Below are 21,582 nucleotides of genomic sequence, written 5' to 3' on the forward strand. Positions count from 1 at the left end.
ATATCTAAGTCCTGTCTATGAAGAAAACATAATTGCTCAAGAAGTTCTAAGGTACAGTGGAGATATGCTGCCTTCAAGAAAGTGAGAAGAATCAAATGAGATTCTGCAATACAGAGTCTCATGGGCACAAACCATGCAGTGCATTCTCTTATTTAGACCTGACATTCAACACTGGAAATGACAAAAAGACACTACACAAAACTTCAAAACTAACATGCTAGGTACAAGACAGCAGACATAAATAAATGCAGAGATGAATATTTGAGTGACTACATGATTTTACAGACAGTACTGCAAAGGCTAATTTTTGTTTTGGCTTAAAGCATCGAAGTATATATGTAAGAAAACTGCATGGAACTGTCGTTAAGGAAAATACTGCAAGACAACAGTATACAGAATGAACTGGCTAACTTGTACAACTGTACACAGAAACAGCCTGACCACTCTCTTGAGCATTAGTGTCACCCTAAAGAACCTTCTTTGCTAGTGACAAAGGCTCACTGTGCACTGCTGTATGAGGGTGACACTCATTTCTTTAAAAAAAAGTATTACACTACATTAAAAAAAACACAACCAAACAAAAAAAAAAACCACAAAAAAAAAAATCCCAAACCCCAAACTTGTGGCTGCTCTTGGTCTGGTGATCACAAAAGAACAGCCTCTCTCCCTCCTCCATCCCACCTGCTTCACAACAGACAGCAAACTCATCCAGCACATCAGCTATGCAGCAGAACATTTTGAATCCCCACTAGAATGGGCTCTATTTTCTGGAGGATTTACACCAACTACTCTGTTTCTCCATCACTGCTTAATTACAATCATGTGTGTAAAGATGGAAAAGCAATTACTCGCCAAAAGGAAACTACAGAATCACACACGAATGACACACCTTAACTTCCCCATAAAAAAAAAAAACACAAACTACCAGAGAATAACTTTATTTTTTCCTCTCCCAAAATAAAACCATCCCCATGCATGTACTTGGAACTGAGTAATGCTATATGGTCTTCACACATATGCACTAATCTACCATAGACATTAACATGTTAATTGCATGTACACACATACACACACAAAAACTGAGCAATACCTCTGCCTTTCCCTGACAAGTTACATGAACTCAACATTTTTCCATATTTAGGTCAATATAAATAGCTACTACACAATCCAAAACTGATTATTCTTTTTTTTCTTGGGCTTCTATACTCCCACAGAAGCCCACCGACTTCAGCTCCTTCCATCTCTTTCATGCAGATAATTCTTCAGGGATAAGGAGGGAGACCTACGCTAGTTGCTGGGTTGTTTAGCAGAAAAGGATTCCTAAATGAAAACAGTTGTTTGAAAATTTCTTCTTCATCCTCCCCAGAACAGGAAAGCCTTGAACTGGAGATCCAGCTTCTGCACCCCTCTCTGAAACAGCTGATAGGCTTACATCTAGAAGGGGGCTCCTGTCAAAATTATCTTTACAACCTGTGGAGCCCTTCCCGACATCTTAGCCAAAAACATCCCTGCCAACCCCAAAACCTTAACTTTCACCTGACCTTCAGTCAGCTCCTGGCACTGGAGTGGAAATACCAGAGGAGGGTAACTGAACAGGGTACGGCACCTTCACACATTAATTCACTGCTGCGTGGGTGTGCAGACATGAGTTTGGAGGGGGTTCATTTGCAGGGGGTTTTTTTTGTTGTTTCTTTTTTGGGGGGGGTTAAATCACAGCCACTGTCTCAGAACACTACAAACACTTTGTTGAGTATAATCCTGCCAATGATAGTCACACAAGTCAGCTGGAAGGCTTTTTTCCCTAACGAAGAAATCACAAAACATTTTGGTGAACACTAGGGCCATGGTGTGTCTGTACCATTTTTCTACCTGTCTGCATAATTTCTGTACCTCTTTACACTAGAAAATTGAATCATTTTCACCAAATTTATTAGCTTAAAATAACAACAAACGTTCTTCAAGGTGGGGAAATGGTGAATTGCAGATGCATACTTTTACATAATCACTGGCTTAAGAAATGAAGAAATATATTTGGTTTCGATGTAAAGCCAGACATAACTCAGTCCACAGTACTGCAGTAGGAAAGGTGTGCTGGGGTTGGGGGCATGAAAGAGCAGACTGCAGGCAAATTAAACTAAATATCTGTATAGATATCAAAGCATGTATTAGCAAGAGACTTGCACAAATTAAAGTTTTTGTTTCCCAAATACAGAGCACTTTTCTGACAGCTCTCTTACTTCCCCCCCACCCCCCACCCCGATCTTTTACTTATTTGGATTCTCCTGCTTGGCTACCATTTAATACACACTTACTAGTCATCAATTATTCAGTCACGATTTAGGGTCTCATCCAGTCATGATTTCATCTATTTCTGACTTCAGTCAATGGTTGATACCTATTCATGTTACAGGAAGAAATGGAACAAGCGCTGGGATTATTAAGTGTCCTTGTAATGTTAGCCACCTTTCCACAGGTCTTCTAGTGTCTTTTACTTAACTCTGTAACTAAAACCACTGCCAGCAATATCCTTGCACTTGCAGTCATTTTCCAATATCATGCCTTAATAAAAAATACTGTACAATAACATCAATTTATAAATGGAGCTTGTACTTTCAATGAAAACAAGTTGCCAGTCACTCCACAAAATAAAAATCCTCACGGCTCCATGACTTTCCTTTGAGTCATGAGTAAAGAGCAACTAGATGCTAGAAACTCTGAATAACCCACACACCCACGCTACATGCATCCAAAAGAAGATCATTTTCCAGCAGACATTTGTGGACTCGTTACTAACGATCCAGCTGCTAATTTAGCATCTGCTCTTGTTCTCAGGTTACCAGCAGGTCCCTCCCTACCCCACGACCCAGCTCTGAATGGGTTGTACTCACGCACAGCTTTGCTTCTTTAAAATACATGGGTATATTTAGAAACAGTAAGCGACTTTACAAGATAAGGAGGAGGCATGGTTCAGATTAAGTAGGTAAATAAAATTCAATCAAATTAATCAAAACCAGGCTTCACAAAACAAAAGTCTTTGATTTGGTCATTTCAGGAAATATCTGAAAGAGGAAAATAAAGCTTTGTATATTAAAACTTAATCTAGAAGAAAAAAGAGAATAATTTTTCCCCTTCCCTTTCTCTAAAAGGCAACTTGCTGCGGTTTATTTGAACTAGAATTTCATCACTACAAAACCAAAACATGCAATGTATTTTTTGCTGCATAAAGTGAAAAATCTCCTATTTTCACAAGTTGTTTTATTTTAAACTTGATTCAGACATTAGAACATTACTTTCAGCTTTGCTGGAAAATGAAACTGCCACCAGTAAAGAAAAATCCTGAGCTCTAACTCAAGACTAAGTCAGTTTTGTAGACAAGAAAGTCCCTGCTCTTTGTATATTACATTTAATTTCATTACTAAAACTGAACGCCATGACTTATATAATGGTATCATAAAGTTACACAACAATCATTTGTTTTAATTATTAAGTTTTGGGATGGGGTGAAAAAAGTAAGGTACTGAAGTACTAAACCAATATAACTTCAACTACTGAGTATGTCCATACAAATTGAGCCATTTTGTGGCAATTTAATGCAATGAAGTATTAAATGCTATTTAAAAATGAAAATATTTTTCACTGTAAAAATAATAAATGCATTACCACCTACTCAGTTCTCTCATTTAAGTGTTCATTGAAATACTGTACTATTAGAACAGATTTCTTCATGCAACCTGTAATGAAGACAGCGCATTTAGGATTAGACTGATTTAAGCACAGAGACAGACATAGTAAATGAACTGATGCCAATATTTAGATCTTTAACCACAGGTCATATGGCTTGTTTTCAATTTTATGTAATTATAAAGGTGTGTATCAGAATACAGTCATATTGTCTAAGCTTGAAAAGAGCTGGAATCGGACTGAGAAAAAAAAGTAATTCTATTCTTACCTAAATCCTACCTGTAAACTTAAATCTAAGGGTTTTCAGTGTTTCTTCTAACATGCTGATTGTAAAATTTACATCTAATAATGTAAAATTTATGAACCTTACTATACCCTGAAAAATTAACTTGTTATTTCATTAACACATTTTCCCCCTCATTTTTCTGCAGCACAGGAACGCTCAGTGAGAGAACAGAGCAGAGAGAACTAAAGGTGTCTGGGGGAAAGGGGGGGGAGGGGGGGGAAGAAAAGAAAAGACAAGCAGCTTGAGGAAAGCAATTTACCTAATTGTGCACTTCTAAACCTTTCCTTTATCATATGCCCAACTGTGTCTACATGCACTGCCTGTGTCTGCTGGGTTCAGGACTCACTGGGCCAATGTCAGCAGTAAGAAGACACCATTAGAGACATCAAAGCACTGCTGAATGAAAGCCACAGCTCCACCGACAGCTACGGGCTTGCAGATGAGGCCTGGAAGGACCAACAGCATGAGACAGAGGACAGCATGGCCATCAGACAGCAAGCTATGGCAGAGGGAGCTCCTTCCAATGCTTTTATAATGAACCCCTGAGCAGTGATAACTTTACTCCAGATACAAGTTCAAGTATGCAATTCTCCTCTTGTGTCATGCCACAAAATTAGAAGCTTGCAAGAGAAAATAAAAAAAAAAAGCCAGGAGTAATAAACTTAACTACCAAGGGACAGTTTCATGTTTTCCCAGCGTTGTCTCCAAGCAAGCATTACTTACTCTGAGCTCCCAGGGATGTACATGTACTTTCAAGCAATTTTAATAAAACCATGAAAACTCGAATTCTAGCACTTGTGCCATCAGCAGGCACTAGTGCCGAACGACAGAAACACGCTGACCGTGTCTTGTAAGCACTGAGCTATACAAGCCAATACAGAATTTCAGGCGATTTTGAGTCTGCATCAGATGTCAACACGGCTGCACCCTACCGTGCAGCAATAAAAATGGATATCCCTCAGCTCTCATCTTCCACATGCATTTTGAGGAACACAAGCCACCTTCCAAATTTTGTTTCAACTCACAGTACCACCCCCCTAAATAAGGACTGCTTCATCAGGGAACACTTAAGTTTCCCCATGCACAGTAAATTTTATAATCTATAAGCTTGCATGGTTTGTCAGATCATTATCCTCATAAATTCATCCATGACTGCAACATTTGCTTGATGTAAACAGATTGCAGAACAATTCTCAAAGGAATGGCATAGCTGTACGACACAGTAAACACGCTGGCTCCAAAAGCAAGGTCCCATACGGTAGCATTTATTTCCATTATTACTCCACACACACTGCCCAAAGCACAGCTTTTAATCTCCCATCTGCAACTCTGTGTGAAACACAAACACATTAATGCAGAGATAGGCTGCAGTATTCAGAGAATCCTAAAATAGTCACACATTTGCTTTAAATGCCAAGACAGTCTACCAAACCAGCAGGATGAAAAAAGAATCTATTTCTTTCTATGAGCAGTAAAATGGATCATGCTCATTCTTCTCTGTGCTACCCATTGGTACAAAGGCTTGCTAGTGAGACCACCTGTATGCAAGGCCCTGAGCTGCACATGAAGCATCTGTACCCTAATCCTTCCTCACACTGCTCCTAAGCAATTGCACACGTACAATTCACCAACATCACACAAAGCAGCGTTCAGAACCGCTCCTGTGTGGAAGTCTCTACACCCATATAATTTAATTCTGAAGAACTGAGGTCTTTTCTGTGATAAGCACTATGGAACAAATCGCAGGCACCTCAGAAGGCACAAAAGGAACACAAAGAGCCCAATTCACTTAGTTCCCCGAATTTCATAAGACAACTTACCTGGCTGCTGGAAGATAAGGCAATACTATTTTTATAGTCTCTTAACTGCATCACTATAGTACAATTCAATGCCTCTGAACTTAACTGTTATTCTTTCTGTACACAGTGACAGTATCCTCAGTAACCGAAAAAAGCAGCATAGAAAAATGAGAAAAGTCTCTCTAAGACTTTTAAGGTTTTAACCTTAAATAATGCTTGGTGAAAGCAGTTTAATGCAGGAAAACACCTGTTGCTGACTTAGGGGTTTGTCTTCTAATAAACAGATTGGGAAGCTTATTGAAGATTTATAAATATTTTAATACTGTTGCACTGGTATAGCCAGGTGCTAAAGGGGGCATGAGGGGGGGGGGGGTTGTGATCTGAGCTTCCACATTATGTTTTCTCCAAGTAACTCTGCCCAATTCCCAAGCTGGGAAGGAAAATTCAGTCTCCATGCTAGTGTCATGTTTGTTACCATCTGCTTGGGAAGAAAGAAACGGCACGAGCTATAGATAATTTCTCCAAGATTAATCGAAAGGCTAAAGTACAAAAGATACATTCTTGCTTCTCTTTTATAGGGTATCTCCCTTTTGGATCACACACTTGAAGAGCTGATCTGTACCAGAGGCTGACACACATGTCCTCTAGAACACTGACAGAACACGGCTCAGCTCCCAGTCACTGTACGTGGCCTCCTATTCAAATTTGGCATCTAAGTTTTGTACACAGAGACTACTTCACAAAAGACAGCTTAATATTTTATATACAGCATGATGCTGTTTGTCCTGTAACAATACAGGTAAGTGGGAATTGACATTAAAAAATAATGACTGAAAACTGTTCATACATACACCACTTTTTTAAAAAGGTTAATTCCCTTCACTCCCCAAAAAATCCAGTGTTGCCAGTTTCTCTTCAGGTAAATTTAAGCTAAACTGTAAAATATGAAGTAGTTTAAGACCTTCCCCCCCTCCCCCCAACACTTCGATACTAAACTGAATTTAAAAATCTGAAATCATTCTCAGGTCGCAAATTAGTATAGAAATAATTGGCAATGCACCGCAAGCAGTATTTCTTTCCAAGTAACTCATTATGAAAATGAAGCAGCATGGGGAATTTACGGTGCTTTTCATGGCAAGAAACCCACGGTATCTGTATAAACAGGTTTTACACTTCAGGCAGTTTTGTATTTGTAAAATATTTTCCAGCAGACCTGGATCTCAATTTTAATAGGAGAAAGTATGTTATTTAACCACTTGAATGCAAAGAGATTTCATTCCAAAATAACTATGGCTAATTTGCGAATACACAATAATAAACAATAAACAATTATATAGATGAGCACTATTCTTAATTAAGGCTGGCGTAATGGCATGACAAGTTGTGGGCTTTTCAAAAAAATATTACCACTACTTGGTCTTGCAAAAAGAACAAGTGAAAACAGAAAGAAGTGACCTCCTTACCCTTAATCAGTATGAACAATATATTGTTAGTGTCCAAGAGATCTTTAGCTGTAAAATACTAGTCAAAAGATGGCACTTTGAAGTTAACATCATGTAAATAAAAGAAGTAATCACTTTTTGGTGAGAGTATACAAGGGAATATAGGCACTGAACTCACCTGTCTTTACCTAAACATACAAACCCACACCCTCCTTTTACTTCAACATAAAAAACAGAACCCCCGTAAAAAGACAAGACCAGTGTGCACCCACAACTATTTCACCGATCTGCCCAACTGAAGCCCATGCCGGTCCCTCTCTCACCTGTTCAATGCAGCAGCAGACCCAGAGATTTCAGCCAAGCTGCTCGGGATTTGCTCACCTCAGTCTGGCAAGTGAAGCAGAGCAAAAAAAAAATCCATGGGCCCTTCGGCTTGAAAGCTGAATATTAAGGCAATGGTCACATAGCCATGCCCACTCTCCTCCATGCTAAACGGGTCATACAAATTCTAGCTGCTTCACAGCACTGACCAAAGCTCCATTTCCAATATTGCATTAAACAATTAACCAGTGTTTTTGCAGTTCTTCATTCTCTGGCAAGTTCAAGCAGACTCTCTTCCAACAGAGTCCAATAAACCATGGGAACAGACAGACTCTTGAGTCCGCACAGCCCCTACTAGTCATTTTGTACAATACCACACAGCCTTTAAAATAAAAAGGGGGGGGAGGAAATGTATCCCAGGTTTGCTTATATGAGGCTGGAGGAAAACAAACCTTAAAAAAACCAGAAAGAAACAACACAGCTGAGCCAGGAGAGTGAAGACCCTGTATTTTGATCCTGGCATCAAGCGCTAAAACCCCACTGAGACACTGTTTATTAATCACCAAACAGAACTACTGAAAGCAAAGAAATAAAATAAAAGCTTACATCCACTAATATTAGATTATTTCAAAAATTCACAATTTTTCTTCTTCAAAAAGAAGAATCCTTCACCAAAAGTATAATCAATATTCTTTAGAAAAGTAACATTTCTGATTACTGTGGAGTTGAAAACTGCGTAAATACGAGTTGCAGAATAACTAACTGCTCTTTCAGGAAGGTATTTTCTTGTTTCTTAAAAATCCATGCAAGAGTTGGAAGGGGAATTTAATTAACTGTGTTTGCTTAGAAGTTAGGAAGTAAAGCGATTTTACTTTCATCATGAAATGGTTTAATCATCAACGTGCAGTTCTGTGTGACTGTCTCTTTCGAGACAGTTTTATGAAGTTGGTACAATCTACAAGACTTGAAATGATGGGACAAAGTAAGCCATTTAAATTTATGACTTAAAACTACAGAATAACTTTATCCTCCTCCTAATACACAGTAATTCAGAAAATCCACAAATCTCTGAATTTAAGATTACTGTTCTAATTTACCCATGTAAAAACTGAGGCATAGCTGTCGTCTTTTTTTCATTTTCGGTTTTTGGTTTTTTTTTTAATTATTTTTAAGTTTTATCTTGGTCTCTCTGTTCAGCACACATGGATACACCTGTTGTTTGCCTTACAATGGAAAAGCTAGGTTTGATAAGAACAAAGTAATTCCGCATTAACACATTATATTCAGGAATAACAGACTTGATCTTAAGATAGCAATCCTCGACTTACTAGCTCAAGTGTTGGGAGGAAAAACGTCTTCTGGTTTATAAAAGCCCAGACGGAGTTCAAGGATAATCTCCTGGCACATTCTGGTTTCTCCCCAGCATCCTTGTGCTAGGCTGACCTCAGGCAAGGCCACTACGACACACAGCCCAGTGCTGGAGGATCCACAGCTTCCCTGGGTACAGGAAGGGTTCGGGACTCACTGAGGACAGAAACTGGTCCTAGTTTGTCCCTGTCTGGACAAGGCACTGCCCAGGGAACGAAGCTGCACAACAAACATTAAGGAGCCATAAAACAAGGCAGTAAATAGACTGTGTGTCTCGAAAAGCACAAGGTTATGCACATCTGACATCGTAACGTTATTTTAGCATGCAATGCTGCTCCGTGTTGCTATGAAATGACCAAGTGATTTGCATGGGCAAAGAAACAGAGATAATTAAAAGCAACCAAGATAAATAATTGCATTAATTACAACATTGGCAGTTTAGCAACATGATCTGACCTATTTGTAGCTGTATTTAATGAATTGGTAGTCAGTGTTAAGAGCACCTGAGGGTGTCACAGTACCAAGATTTTAATCACAGCAGAAGCCAAAGGCTGGTCTCCTTCCCAACGAGAAAGCCTTTTCCTTGCAGGGACTAATCAGAGTGTTTGTCGAGCAACTGCGAGCAACCCCACCAGCCCCATTAGAGCAGAGAAAGCTGTACTGACACTGAAACATGAGCTGTACCCCCAGGGAACCCAGGAGTAATTTATTTGGTATCCATGAAAGTGTAGGCTTGGTACCAAGTACCATGAGAAGTTACTCAAAAAAAAAAAAAATGAACCTGGATTCACACCAAGGATATTTCCTCATCAACACCCAGAACCATTGCTGTGCCGTTCAGAAACAAAGCACTGCCACAGGACGAGAGATTGAATGAAAGCACAGAAAAAAGGGTTCTTTCCCAATTTGGCTGAAATTATTTACTGATTTTGGAGACTCCCCTCATGACACACTGAGACAAAAACAGAAGGCAAAATACACAGTAAGACCAGACATGCCATGTTTAATATATTTACCTAAGTGGTATTTTTGCTGGATATGCAAAAAAACTGACCTCAAACAAAAAAGAAAAATGCAGAAAGAAAAAGCCATGTAAGCACAGAAGTGAGAATAAGTTTTATTATAAAATAACTTGGATTTTTATCTTTTTGGAACCTGCTAAGCAGGGGAAAAGTGATGATTATTATACCTCAAAATAACTCTACACACAGAAATAAAAGAAAGGTCACTATTTTAAAGGGTTTTGAACAGAATTCACTGCTTTATTTTCTCTTACATTAGAAAGCTGCTGCCATAGCTCCCAACAGGCCTGCAGGGCAAGCACAGGAGAATGCCCACTGCAGGATGTGGAGGGCAGGAAGGAAGAGATGAGCTTTTGAAACACACATCATCTAGGTAATTTAAAACAGAGCTCTTTGCAGCTTTCTTTTTGTGTCCCTAGAGCAATCAGCTTTGACCAAGCTGATCCTGCAACTGGTGGATCTTACACACACCACACAGCACGAGGACTTTCAAACAGCCTCCAAAGGACAAACTCCTGCTCACATCACCATCACACCATCTCCTGGCACCACATAACACAAGTACCCAAGAGAAATCCAGCAGTCTTGCCCCCGAAAATCAAACTGCCTTTTCAGAGGAAATGAGACCAAGCAGACTAACAGGAACAACCATCAAACCTGGGGGATAGTGACAACTGATGATCAATGTTGCATTCGTACTCAAGCACTTGAATTTTGTTGTTCTCTAGTCTAACTGAACCATCGAAAAATTAACAAAAAGCAGTAACATAAAGCAGTTTAATAATGTCTTAGTATGAACGGTAGCACATGTTTATTAAAAAAACATTTGAAGGTTCAGAAAGCATCTCCACAACTGTCCATGCTACGTGTTTTAAATCTCTACTTATTTGTGTGGTCTTAAAAAAAAAAGTCATTAGCCCTCTATTAGTTCTACCCTTTTGGCTCAACTTCACAATGAAATGTCATTAACACTCGATCAGATCAGCATGCAGTTATATAAATAAAACTCAGCACACAGCAAAGGAAAACAGGTAAGGTAAACATTGAATCGTACTACTTGTTAGTCACCTTTGGTGAAAACATAAAGTAACACTTACTCGATTAAGTACTTCTGGATCAGTACTTGAACTTTACCGTATGGCTATATTTAGAACACTGATAATATAAAATGTAATTTTCTTGCTCGAGCTCCATGCCAGTGGTATCACTTTGCATCTTAGCTGTTTGTTGAGTAACAGAAGTTTTCACTGGTACCACCACAAAATCAGAATGGCTCTCAAAGACCTCATTTTCTTCTAGTCTTTGGGTCACACTGCTAGAGCTTGCTACAGAAACATTGGCTGCAACACAACAGCTTCAGGAATACTGAGGCTTAGATCTATCTGACTTCTTGCTCAAAGAAGAAAGGACTCCAGGTTGCCGGGTGGTCCTGGCAATTCGGTGTAGTAAAAGCTACTGCCGGCTTAATCCTCAGCCCTTCCTGTGCCAAGCAGGTCCACGGGGGGTTTCTGTAAGCAAGCTCCCTAATTACCTGGCTGCTGATTACTTGAGGTGAGGGACTCTCCACAACACCCTGCTGCGCTGTTCCGCTTTGCAAACACCACAGTAACATTGAAAGACAGAGGCAGAGCAACTCACAAACCAACCTTAAAACTTAATGCACAGGTCAATCACCTCTAATAAATATAAGACACTGGAGAATAAAGAATCAAACCCAAAAACACAGTCTGTCTTCTGCACTCTGCAAGCACCTCAGGCCTAGCTTACAGCAAGCTCTCACTTCATTTGCACCTTTCCTACCTGCTTTAATGATGCTCACTGCCTAATTTAAAAAAAAAAAAAAGTTAAAAAAAAAATATACCAGCATTGTATTATTTTTTTACTACCACAGAAAACATTTCATCACTGAAACTGCCAGAGGAGACTGCTCTCTTCTCTTCCATACAAGGAACACACAAAACACAGCTTAACATGCAAATTTCAGGTTGCATTTACAGGGTCAGCAGTAAGAAACTAAATTTTTTGTCCTACTGTAGTAAGAACAAAGCAACATAAACACAAAAAATATTCTCAGTGCATTTTCTTTCCCATTTCTCCGATTATGATGATCACTCTGTACAAACACAGAGCACCTTAGGCAGCTCATGAGCTGGAGGATTAATGAAACCAAAAAGACAACACTTCTGGTGCAGGGGACTAAAGCAGGTATAAGATGCTGTGTGTCAGTGCCATCACAGCACAGCCCTGCCACACAATCTTTGTGACTCACTGCTTGGCATGGGTTAAGTCCCTGGCTCATCGCTAACACTCTCATGCTGAAACTATGACAACAATACACTATTCCCAGCACCATTTATTTAATAAGCAGCCTGGCTCACTGAGCAACTAACAGCTCTGGAAACACTCTATACATTAAGAGGATTAATAAGGGTCGTAGTTTCCATTAGCTGGAAATGCAGCTACTTTTAAAGATGCTTAAATCATAATTTCAGTTGGAAACAGATTTTAAGTCTTTTCCCATTCCCAGCTTCTAATGCAGGGGCTGGCTTAACCCACTACAGAAAATTCAATTTCTAAAGACCCCTCAATCTCTTAGAAGCAGCATTAAAGTGTGAAAGCTGTCAGTTTTCATGGAAATCACAATGCCAGTGAACACAGAAAGCTGCACTATACAGAACTTCGCCGTTGCCAGAAAATCAAGTGTTTGCTGATGCTAACAGAGTAGCTAAAGGCCAGACACAGGGGAATACTTGTTAAGGCACTGAATTGCGATTCAGGAGAAGTGAGGTACTTCCCCAATTCTGCCACAGGCCTCCTGGCTGCTTTCAGAGCAGCTCATGTAAATGTGTCCACACTTTTGCCTATGTAAATAAAATGGAGTCTCCTACGTGTATTTCTTTAGCCCAAAAGAATACTGCTAGGAAGCCTTCATAAATGCTCGTAAAATAATTCAAGTTTGTGATAACAGGAGTCTTAAGTAAGATGTTTAAGAATAAATACATGTATTCAAGAAACCTTATTCCTTTGAATGCAAAAAAAATCCTTTCATTCTAGCCACAATCATGCACTGTGATCTGAATTACTCAGCAAAGAGCAGCACAGCACTTACCTAGCAAGAATAACTACGCACAAAGCAGCCATGTTTTTACTGAACTGACTTCAAAATAAATACTTAAGAAGTTGTTCTTCCTAAACGGTCAGCATCATCTAAAAGTGGACCTATGACAGTGCTCTAGGTTGTAATTACCCACACACACCCACCCCACCTTTATCTAGTGCAGCATCCTGAAATTCACTGTGCTTAGTGCAACTTGCCCAGATGGGGTGGTAAAGTAAAATCTGTCCCATCAAAACATAAAGCAGTAAAGTTCGTTCATAAAGGCAAGCAGCTTGACTAAGATGTAAACTTACAGGAGCAAAACCTGCAGAAAAATGAATCTGGAATTACACTAGAAAGATACGAAGAACAAATGAGACAGGTGACAGCACAAAAGAGAAGGTTCAATTTCATCTAACAGTGGCAGGAGTACCGTTAAGAGAGCAAGATGAAAAAATACAAAAGATACCCATGGCAAAGAAAATAATGAGAGATGACTGGGAGACTGGGAAAGTGAAAACAAATCCTGAATATTCTAGACAGCCCAGAAATGGAAGAGACTTTAAGAAGCCATCTATTTCATCCTCTACTCTGGTACAAGACATCTGAAAGAAAGCAGAAAAAAAAAAAAAAGGGGGGGGGGGGGGGCGGTGTGGGCAGAGGGGTAGGATAGGAGAAATGGGAAACTGGAATTCAGAAAGGACAGCTGTCAGAAATGGATTGCATTGCGTTTATCTCACCATTTAGCTTATTCTTACAATCAGCTTGCTTATCTTCAGCAATCCTAAAATATTAGTCATGACTGAAAATACAAATGTCTTCCAATGTATTAGCTCAACAGCTATATTCATATAGCAAAAATTGCCTTGTTTCATTTTACACAATAGCAAACACAATTCTTCTGTTACCATTACTGGAGTTTTATTTAATGTGACGTAACTCCACTGACACAGAAAGAAATACTTCAGACCCAAACTACTTGTAAGAGGAAGACAGGGCTAGCATTGCCTACAGTGCCAGAAAAATGTGTTACAGAGAAGCTGGTTGTCTTAGGTGAACACATAAGAAGCACCATCTGAATTCTGCGGGAGCAGTACACATACAAACAGGGACACAACATGAAGGACAACACCAAAAGTACAAGCGTCAGCCTTGCAAGTGGCCAGGGCAGCAACCTTCAAAGCCGGTACCACACTGCTACTCTACATTTCTAATCACAGTCATCACCCTTTGCCATCCAGTACTCTGCACATCACACAGAAATCTTATATAAATATGAAACAGAGGAAACAAACTGCTCAGTTTTCCAATCTTGATTTAAAAATTAATTACATCATTGTTTCTTTATACTCTAAATCTTCTAACAACTGAAGGTAAGTTAGTATGGTGCAAACCAGTGTTACACAGACATTCACGTAGATGCTCTGTGGACAACAGTGCCCTCCAGGCTTTTCCACACAAGGTTTACAAATAATACCCTAAACACAAGCATAACATTTTTTGTTGTTGTTTTTTTAAAGCTGGACATGCAGTTGCACAAAGTAACCCACTTAACTAAGTGGAATAGGCATAAAATAATAGGAAGAGGTTTCAGCAAGTTGAGATGCACAACTTGCTCTGCACCTGGGGGTTTGCTTTCTGAGGCTCTGCATGTAAATGTTACTGACGTTTCACAGCCTTTACTGGACTTCCAGGGTCACTTCAATCCAGCTGATAAATCCCTCCAAAGTAGGTGTGCTAATATATGCCTGTATTTCTTAGTACTGTAAGGCGCTGTGAGGTAGGGAAGGAAACTGAAGCACAGAAAATAAAGGTCCTACTGAAAGAAAGTGCTCATACATCTTCTTTAATATAGAGGCTTTCCCCACATTTGCCAGGCTCCAGTGGAAGCTTTTCTGCACTTAGACGTAAAGGCATAGAGAAGGACCCATTGCTGGCTTCCATGGGAGCTGGAGATGCTTTCAGTGGCAAGGGAGGATGGTCTGCACTTTGCCAGGCTCCAAACAGTGCAGAACACCACTGATCCTCCAAGTCCTCATTTCAGGCTTGAGACTGATATGCCACTTAGGACTAACACACATCTTTTGTCCTTATTATGGTCAAAAAGACACCCAGAGAGGCCTATCTCCACTCTCCCTAATGAAGTAAGGCCAGATGCGGACTCCAAGGTAGTAGTTTTTAAACAACTGTATTTCTCATTTCTAGCTGTTGCACGATTACAGAATAAATGCTAATTTCTACTGCTGCTACTGATTATCTTAATTTTACCTTTTTAAGCTAAACTAAATTTTAATTAAATAAAGCATTATGGACTTGGTAAAGCTTTACAAAACTCGTGCCTAACAATTAGTAATAATAAAATTCTTGTTGCTGAAGTCTGCGGTTATTTTTGAAGCTGAGAAATAGGAAAAACCCTACAACACCAGCACAAACTGCAGTTTGCCATTTAAAACAAAAAAACCCACAATAGTACTCTACTTTTAAATGTGCAGTCCTCAAGCAGCCATGCTGTGAAACACATAGTAAATTTATCTGTGTAAAGCACACAGCAGAGCTGCTATACCCTGCACCAAATGATACATAAAATTTGTTCACTGTTTAACGAGGGCAACTTGTAATGTTGCTGTTAATAATTTACACGGAGACAAGCTCTGCCTAAGTTTTGTTAAAAATTGTGAAGATGTGGTCACTTTTTAATCTCCCTTTCATAACTGCATGATAACCCAATCAATAAGCTGGAAACATGTGCAGCATTTCTTCCACTATCAAAGGAAAGTATTCCTGCCACCACAGGGGCCTTAAAAGCCAGCGTTCCCTGGGCATGCTCCATAAATGCAGCTCACATCTGGATTCATACAGGAACCAACAAGGACAGATGAAGCTGTTCTCTTGCCACACCTTCTTGGCCCTAGCAGACTTCCTCGCTGAGGGAGTAAAACCCAGTCAAATGGGACCAAACCTCCACCAGTTTCCAGATTAGATGTTAGCAACTCAGGGAATTAATGAACCATTTAGCGAAGGCTACGGCCAACAGCACAGGCACATCCAGGCTGGGAACCTCCAACTTGCAAAAAAGGGCAACAAGCAGTGTTGCAAGGCTGAAATCAGCTCAGACGGGCAGTTCCCTAACCAACAATGGTGCACACGACAGCGCTGCCATCATGTTCTACAGGAGTGGATTAGCATCCACATGCTCTGCAGCAGAATACTGCAAAGCACATCTTCACTTTAGGACTGCCCCACATGCCTCCTTGAGCCATGTCAGGAGCAATCTGAGTGAAGTTAACATAATTTAATGTTAACACAGTTACTGTCATTTCTGTTCATGCATGTGATAGCTGAGTCTGACCACAGACAGGTTTACGCAGATGAAACTGGCTGCATAGGATTCAAGTTTGCTCAGCAATGCCCTCAGACTCCAGTGCTCATTTCCAAGATGCACTAACAACGCACTTTCTCATTGTGAACTCAAACTCTTTAATGAATCTTTGGCTACCGAGCAATCAAGACAAATATTTAAACAGCACTGCTTTGAGAAAGGCTAGTTACTCTTCAAAGGACACGTGTAAATTAGCATCCTAGATCTCTTTGTCAAGATTTTAGAAAGCAGCTCTACTACTGCATCTACTAAATACAGAAAGAGGAGGCACATTATATCTACTACTTTTCATAGAAGGTTAGCTTAAAAGGTCATGATCAAACAGGCTCATTTTTCACTGGAATTAAGCATTTTATTTACAGAAAGGGCAGCAAGCTACGTCATGCTCTGCAAGTCAAAGAAACATTGCACACATACGATTTCATTACTACAGCACTAGCAACGGCATTTTCACCCGTCACTCCCTGTTCTACTTTCTGAGTTAGGCACTACAAGACTCCCCAGCAAACTAACGACAGAAACAAAGGAAATTAAACCTAACAAAACTGCTGTAACCCACCAGCACGTCCTTTAAAGCTGTTTTATATGAAGCTGAAAATGAATTTATGGCACAAACATTAGAACTAAAAATGGAAAAGCTGCTGAAGCAGCTACAGCCTTTTCAGCCCGTGCAGACAGTGTGAAGTAGAGCAGCAAATCGCAGCGCACAGACCGCACAGCTCTTAGAACTTGCCCAGCTTCTGCTCTGACAAAAGAGATCACTTAGGGCTTCAACTGGCTGCTGCTCGCGCCATTTAATTAACGGACTTGTAAATGCACCTCTGGCATATTCTGTATTTGTCTCTTTCTCTCGAAAAAGCCCAGATGCACCTGCCGTTCACGCTAGGGCCGGCTGCTACTCAGCGCGACCGCTGCGAGCGCGCGGGCCCACGGCAGGAGGAAGCGGGCGCAGCGGCTGCAGCCCCGGGCCCGCCGGCACCAACCTCCGCCGCTTCGGTGGGGTTTAGTTCGAGGACGGCAGCGGTTCTCCTTCCTCTGCCGCGGCTGCACGGCGCGGCTGAGGGACCCACGGCTGCGGCAGCTCCAGAAACCTTCCGAAGGCTTTTGGCAGCTGCGTCCTGGCATGCAGGGCAGCGGGGCGGGCAGGCAAAAAGCGACGCCGGCGGCCGCGGGCTCCCCCGCGCCCATCCGCCAGCCGGGTCCGCCCCGAGACCCGCAGCGACCCCGGCCGCGGCGCCGGCTCCCTCCCGCTCCGCCCGGCGCCCCGGCTCCAAACCGGACGGGAGCAGCGAGCGACGGCGGCGCGGCGCCCCACAGGGCCGGGGCGCGCCCGGCCAGCGCGGCAGCCCCCTGCACGGCACAACGCCCCGCACCGAGCCCCGCCCTCGCCGCCGCAGGGGCAGCGCCGGCAGCAGGGTCGGGGCGCCCCTGCCAACGTGAACGGCGACGCAGCCGCTTTTCCTCCTCGCGACCTTTCTGCACCCCCGCTCACTCTGCCGCCCCCGGCCCCGCTGCCCTGCTCCCCGGCCGTGCCGCTCTGTCCGTCCGCCGCCGCCTCAGGCTGCGCCCCGAGAGAAGGAAGGAGGGAGGCGAGGCACCGAGGCCCGCCGGCCAGCACGGCCGCTACCGGCGCCGTCCACAGCCGCTCCGGCCCGCGGCGGCCGGTCCGGCCCGGGTCGCGGCGGGTGGCTTACCCGCTGGGCGGCTTGCTGGCCCCGGGGCGGACGAGGGTCTCCATGGCCGGGCCGACCTCACCACTTCTGAAGGGACGGGACGGTCCGGACGCGGTCCCGCTGCGGGGCAGCGGCGAAGGTCGGCGGCCGGGGGGTTCCAGAGGGAGGGAAAAGAGGAGACGAGTGAGAGCCGGCCTCGGCCTCCCTCACCCCCGCCTCTCCCGCCCGGCCCCGCTCCCCGCCCCGCCGCCGGGCGGCACTGCCCGGGGCGCCGCCGCCCCCCGCCCTGGGGATTCCCTGCCGAGGTGGCTCACAAGCAGCCGCCCGCCGCCCGTCTTACCGGGCCGGCAGGGAAGCCACGCCGCGCCGCGGGCACTGACAGCTCGGCCTCGCCCGTCGAGGAGGGGGCTGCCGGGCCGGGGTGAGGCGGAGCGGCCCCCGGGGAAAGCGGCTCGGCGCGGCTGGCCGCTGCCCGCTCAGCGGCCCGGGAGTGCGGGCGGGGGCGGGGGCGCTGCCAGCCCGTTTCCATGTGACTGGCCGGGACAAATGCAAACACGGCGGCTGCCCCCGCCGCCCACGCCGCCGCGGGGGAGAGGAGGGGATGGGGAAACCCGCGGGAGAGCGAAGGGACAAACGCCGCCTCTGGCAGCAGCTCAGGAAACTCTCCCACCCCCTGTCGCCACGAACTTGGCCAAAGCAAAGCTTGCCGGGCGGCTGTCCCTGGGGCTCAGCCCCGCGGGGAGCGAGGGCTTTTCGGCAGCCCGCACGCCTTGCCCAGCCCCTGGCGCTGCCGCCTACGGCTTGTGGCTCCTCACCTTTATCCTTCCAGATTTATTTTTTTTTCCTTGGAGGCGGCGCAAAGAACTGTTTTAAAATTAGTGGCTTTGGTCGAAGAGGGGTTGAAGGGCCGTGACCCGACCGGCGCGGCGCCCTTCTCCCGGGACGCTGCAGCCCGGCGGGGCGAGGCCAGCGGCGGGGCGGGCAGCGCGGCCCCACCGCCTCCAGCCGCGCTCCCGGGGCGCTGCGGGGGTCCCCGCCGGCGCAGCCTTCGTGGCAGCGCAGGTGGCGTGTTAGAAGTCTCGGGGTGCTGTGTCGGAAACGCTCCCCTCACGCCGTTTGTTAGGCCCGTGTGGGAGCGCAGCACCAAGCTGGGAAGCCCGGCTTGCTTACGGCGCCCTGGCCCCGCCCGGGCGTTTCAGGAGCTTCTCTGTGCCCCTCCAACCCTCTCCGCCAGCTTCACCTTGCTTTCCCGGCCATGGCTGAGGTGGCAGACAGGTCAGGCCACCAGCAGTCACAGGGACCAGGAGACAGGAGTAAGCAGTGGAGTGACCGTGAGAAAGCGAGGCGGGGGACCACGAGGGGAAGGGGAGATGCTGCCTGACTTGCCTTCTCACCTGTCTGCCTTGGCCACCGTCCCACAGGTTCTGGTTAATGGTCACCCCTTTCCCCAAACCTTTCCTTACCCACAGGCTCAGGCTTATATCTCTGCATCATCTGCCCATCAGAAAGTGTCTTGCCCAGCTCTGTGACCAGGGTAAATGCCAGCTTCTCTGGCCCTGAAAGTGAGTTTCTTCCTAGCAAGCAAGGCTCAGAAAATCTGGGTCAGAAGTTGCATGTGAGCGATGGCATTACTATCTGCAAGAAACCCCCATCCCAGGCAGATTGCAATTTTTTTGAAACATTCAGACATTGGATTCATTTGCCAGTAACACAAAATGACGTGTACTATGTGGATGAAGGTTACCTGTAAATGCCCACCGTTGTCATGCACCCAGGCTTTTGCATTATGATCAAAATTTCTGTTTCTGTACATTTACCCCAATGTATAACATAACACTTTTTGTACTTTAGTCATCCTTAATTTTGTCTTCTCTCGCTTTGAAAACCTGGGGTCTCCCCTTAATTCCCATCTCCTCAGCAGAGAGTTATGAATGCTGCTTTCCATTCTCCCCTCTCCATCCCTGACATTACAGAGCCTAAGGGCAAGGGAGGCAGCTGTAGGCAAAGAAACAAAAATATGAATTTACAGAAGCAAAACACTGATCTCTAATTTCCCTGTTACCATGGGTAGAAGTTAACTGAGTCACCACAGTTCAGTAATTACCCTGGTCATCGGAGCCACATGCCATGGTAATGAGCCACATGCATGTTCCTAATTTGTGCCCTTATGGAAATATATAGGCTAGCTTGCATGCTTTATTTTGCAAGTGGATTGTTTCAGAGACTGCATGCTGTCAGTTACCATAGCTCCAGGAATGAATGGTGATCTATTAAATCATGGGAACTTGATTTCATTGCCGTGTTCATCATCTATTCAGTCATTTTTCATCTCCCTTTTTACTCCTAAATCTAAGTGAACTCTTCCTGATCCTAGAATAGTTTCTAAAGCTGCATGGGCACAAAACCTTTGCAGAAACCCCCAAATCTTCCACTGTCTGCATCATTAGGGAACTACACCATTCTGTTTATTTTAAGAACCTGAAAGACCTTCCCGTGGCCTAGCTATAACTTCTGCTCTACGGTGATACATCTGAGCGGAGGTGTAAAGCCTAAAACAACAAAATAACATTTGCTTATTATGTTTGCTTCTTTTTATATAATACAGAAAAAGAATGAAAGCCTTTTAATCACTGAAATTATGATCTTAATACATGTCCAGAGCACTGGCGGCACTGACTGCCCACAGCCCCAGTTCTTAAGTCCTGTTTAGCTGATGAAAAAGCCGGGTGAAATGCAGGGAGCACACTCTGCGATACGACATGGGAATCTGCCTTTCTCCAGACTTCTTGGCACTGGGCCTGGCTCTCAAAAAAAGGGCAAAGGGGGCATTTCTACTGTGCATTGTAATCCCCACAATCGGGGTGCTATGCTTATTTTTTAGGCAAAGGGCATTAGTTCAGCAAGGGGCTGCATCAATATATGCCAATCTCATAAAATGTCTGTCAGACTGAGCATGTTCAGTCCCTCACCCTGGACTGTTTTTAACCCTTTCCCTATTGTTATAGCTTCATCTCCATCTAGATGGGCCTCCTCAATATATTTCCTAAGAAAATTATAAGCCGTTTAGATTACAAAATCCTTGATGTAAAAGTTTAGGCCTGTAAAATAAAATAATATAAAAAAAATCACCAGTACAATTTCAAATTTCTGCTTTTATACAATCTTCAAATCATTATTCCTATTTTTCCTCACCAGCACTGCTAGTAGTATTACTGAATCAAACCTTTAAGGCTACATTTTTCTTCTGCTAAAAGTGGCCTGCAATGTTTCAGGAATTTGAGTTTATAGTATGAGCTTAACTGAACAAACACATAAGGAATCCAGTAATACAAGTCTAATACCAAAGAATTTGTTTCTAATGTAACAAAAAGAGGTTATCATCAACTCAGCATTAGCTAAAATGCACCAGTTAAACAAGCCTTTTCGCTAGTCTGGCACGTATCTTCCTATGATTTAGCAGTCTGAGGGCCATCCTAGAATTGGAAATCAGGTTTGAGCTTTAAATCCAAGGCAA

At 43.5% G+C, this 21,582-nt stretch overlaps 1 protein-coding gene across 9 annotated transcripts in view; it reads right to left on the reverse strand.

The window, feature by feature from the left end:
- COBL (cordon-bleu WH2 repeat protein) overlaps positions 1 to 21,582 on the reverse strand; it is a 208,189-nt gene that overhangs the window by 141,301 nt on the left and 45,306 nt on the right. For 3 of the 9 annotated variants that reach the window (XM_040585930.1, XM_040585926.1, XM_040585924.1), the window contains exons 1-2: positions 18,409 to 19,162; positions 18,090 to 18,188 (exon numbers count right to left, since the gene is read on the reverse strand). The exons of 1 other annotated variant lie outside the window; for it this stretch is intronic. In XM_040585930.1, the coding sequence (XP_040441864.1) occupies positions 18,090 to 18,133 (44 nt within the window). In that variant the 5' untranslated portion in view covers positions 18,134 to 18,188; positions 18,409 to 19,162. Of the gene's footprint in view, positions 1 to 17,378; positions 17,497 to 18,089; positions 18,276 to 18,408; positions 19,163 to 21,582 lie in introns of those variants that run through there. 5 more of the 9 variants (XM_040585929.1, XM_040585922.1, XM_040585931.1 and 2 more) reach the window with 4 other exon arrangements.

This window comes from Falco naumanni, chromosome 3 (assembly GCF_017639655.2).
Source record: "Falco naumanni isolate bFalNau1 chromosome 3, bFalNau1.pat, whole genome shotgun sequence".
NCBI classification, from domain to species: domain Eukaryota; kingdom Metazoa; phylum Chordata; class Aves; order Falconiformes; family Falconidae; genus Falco; species Falco naumanni.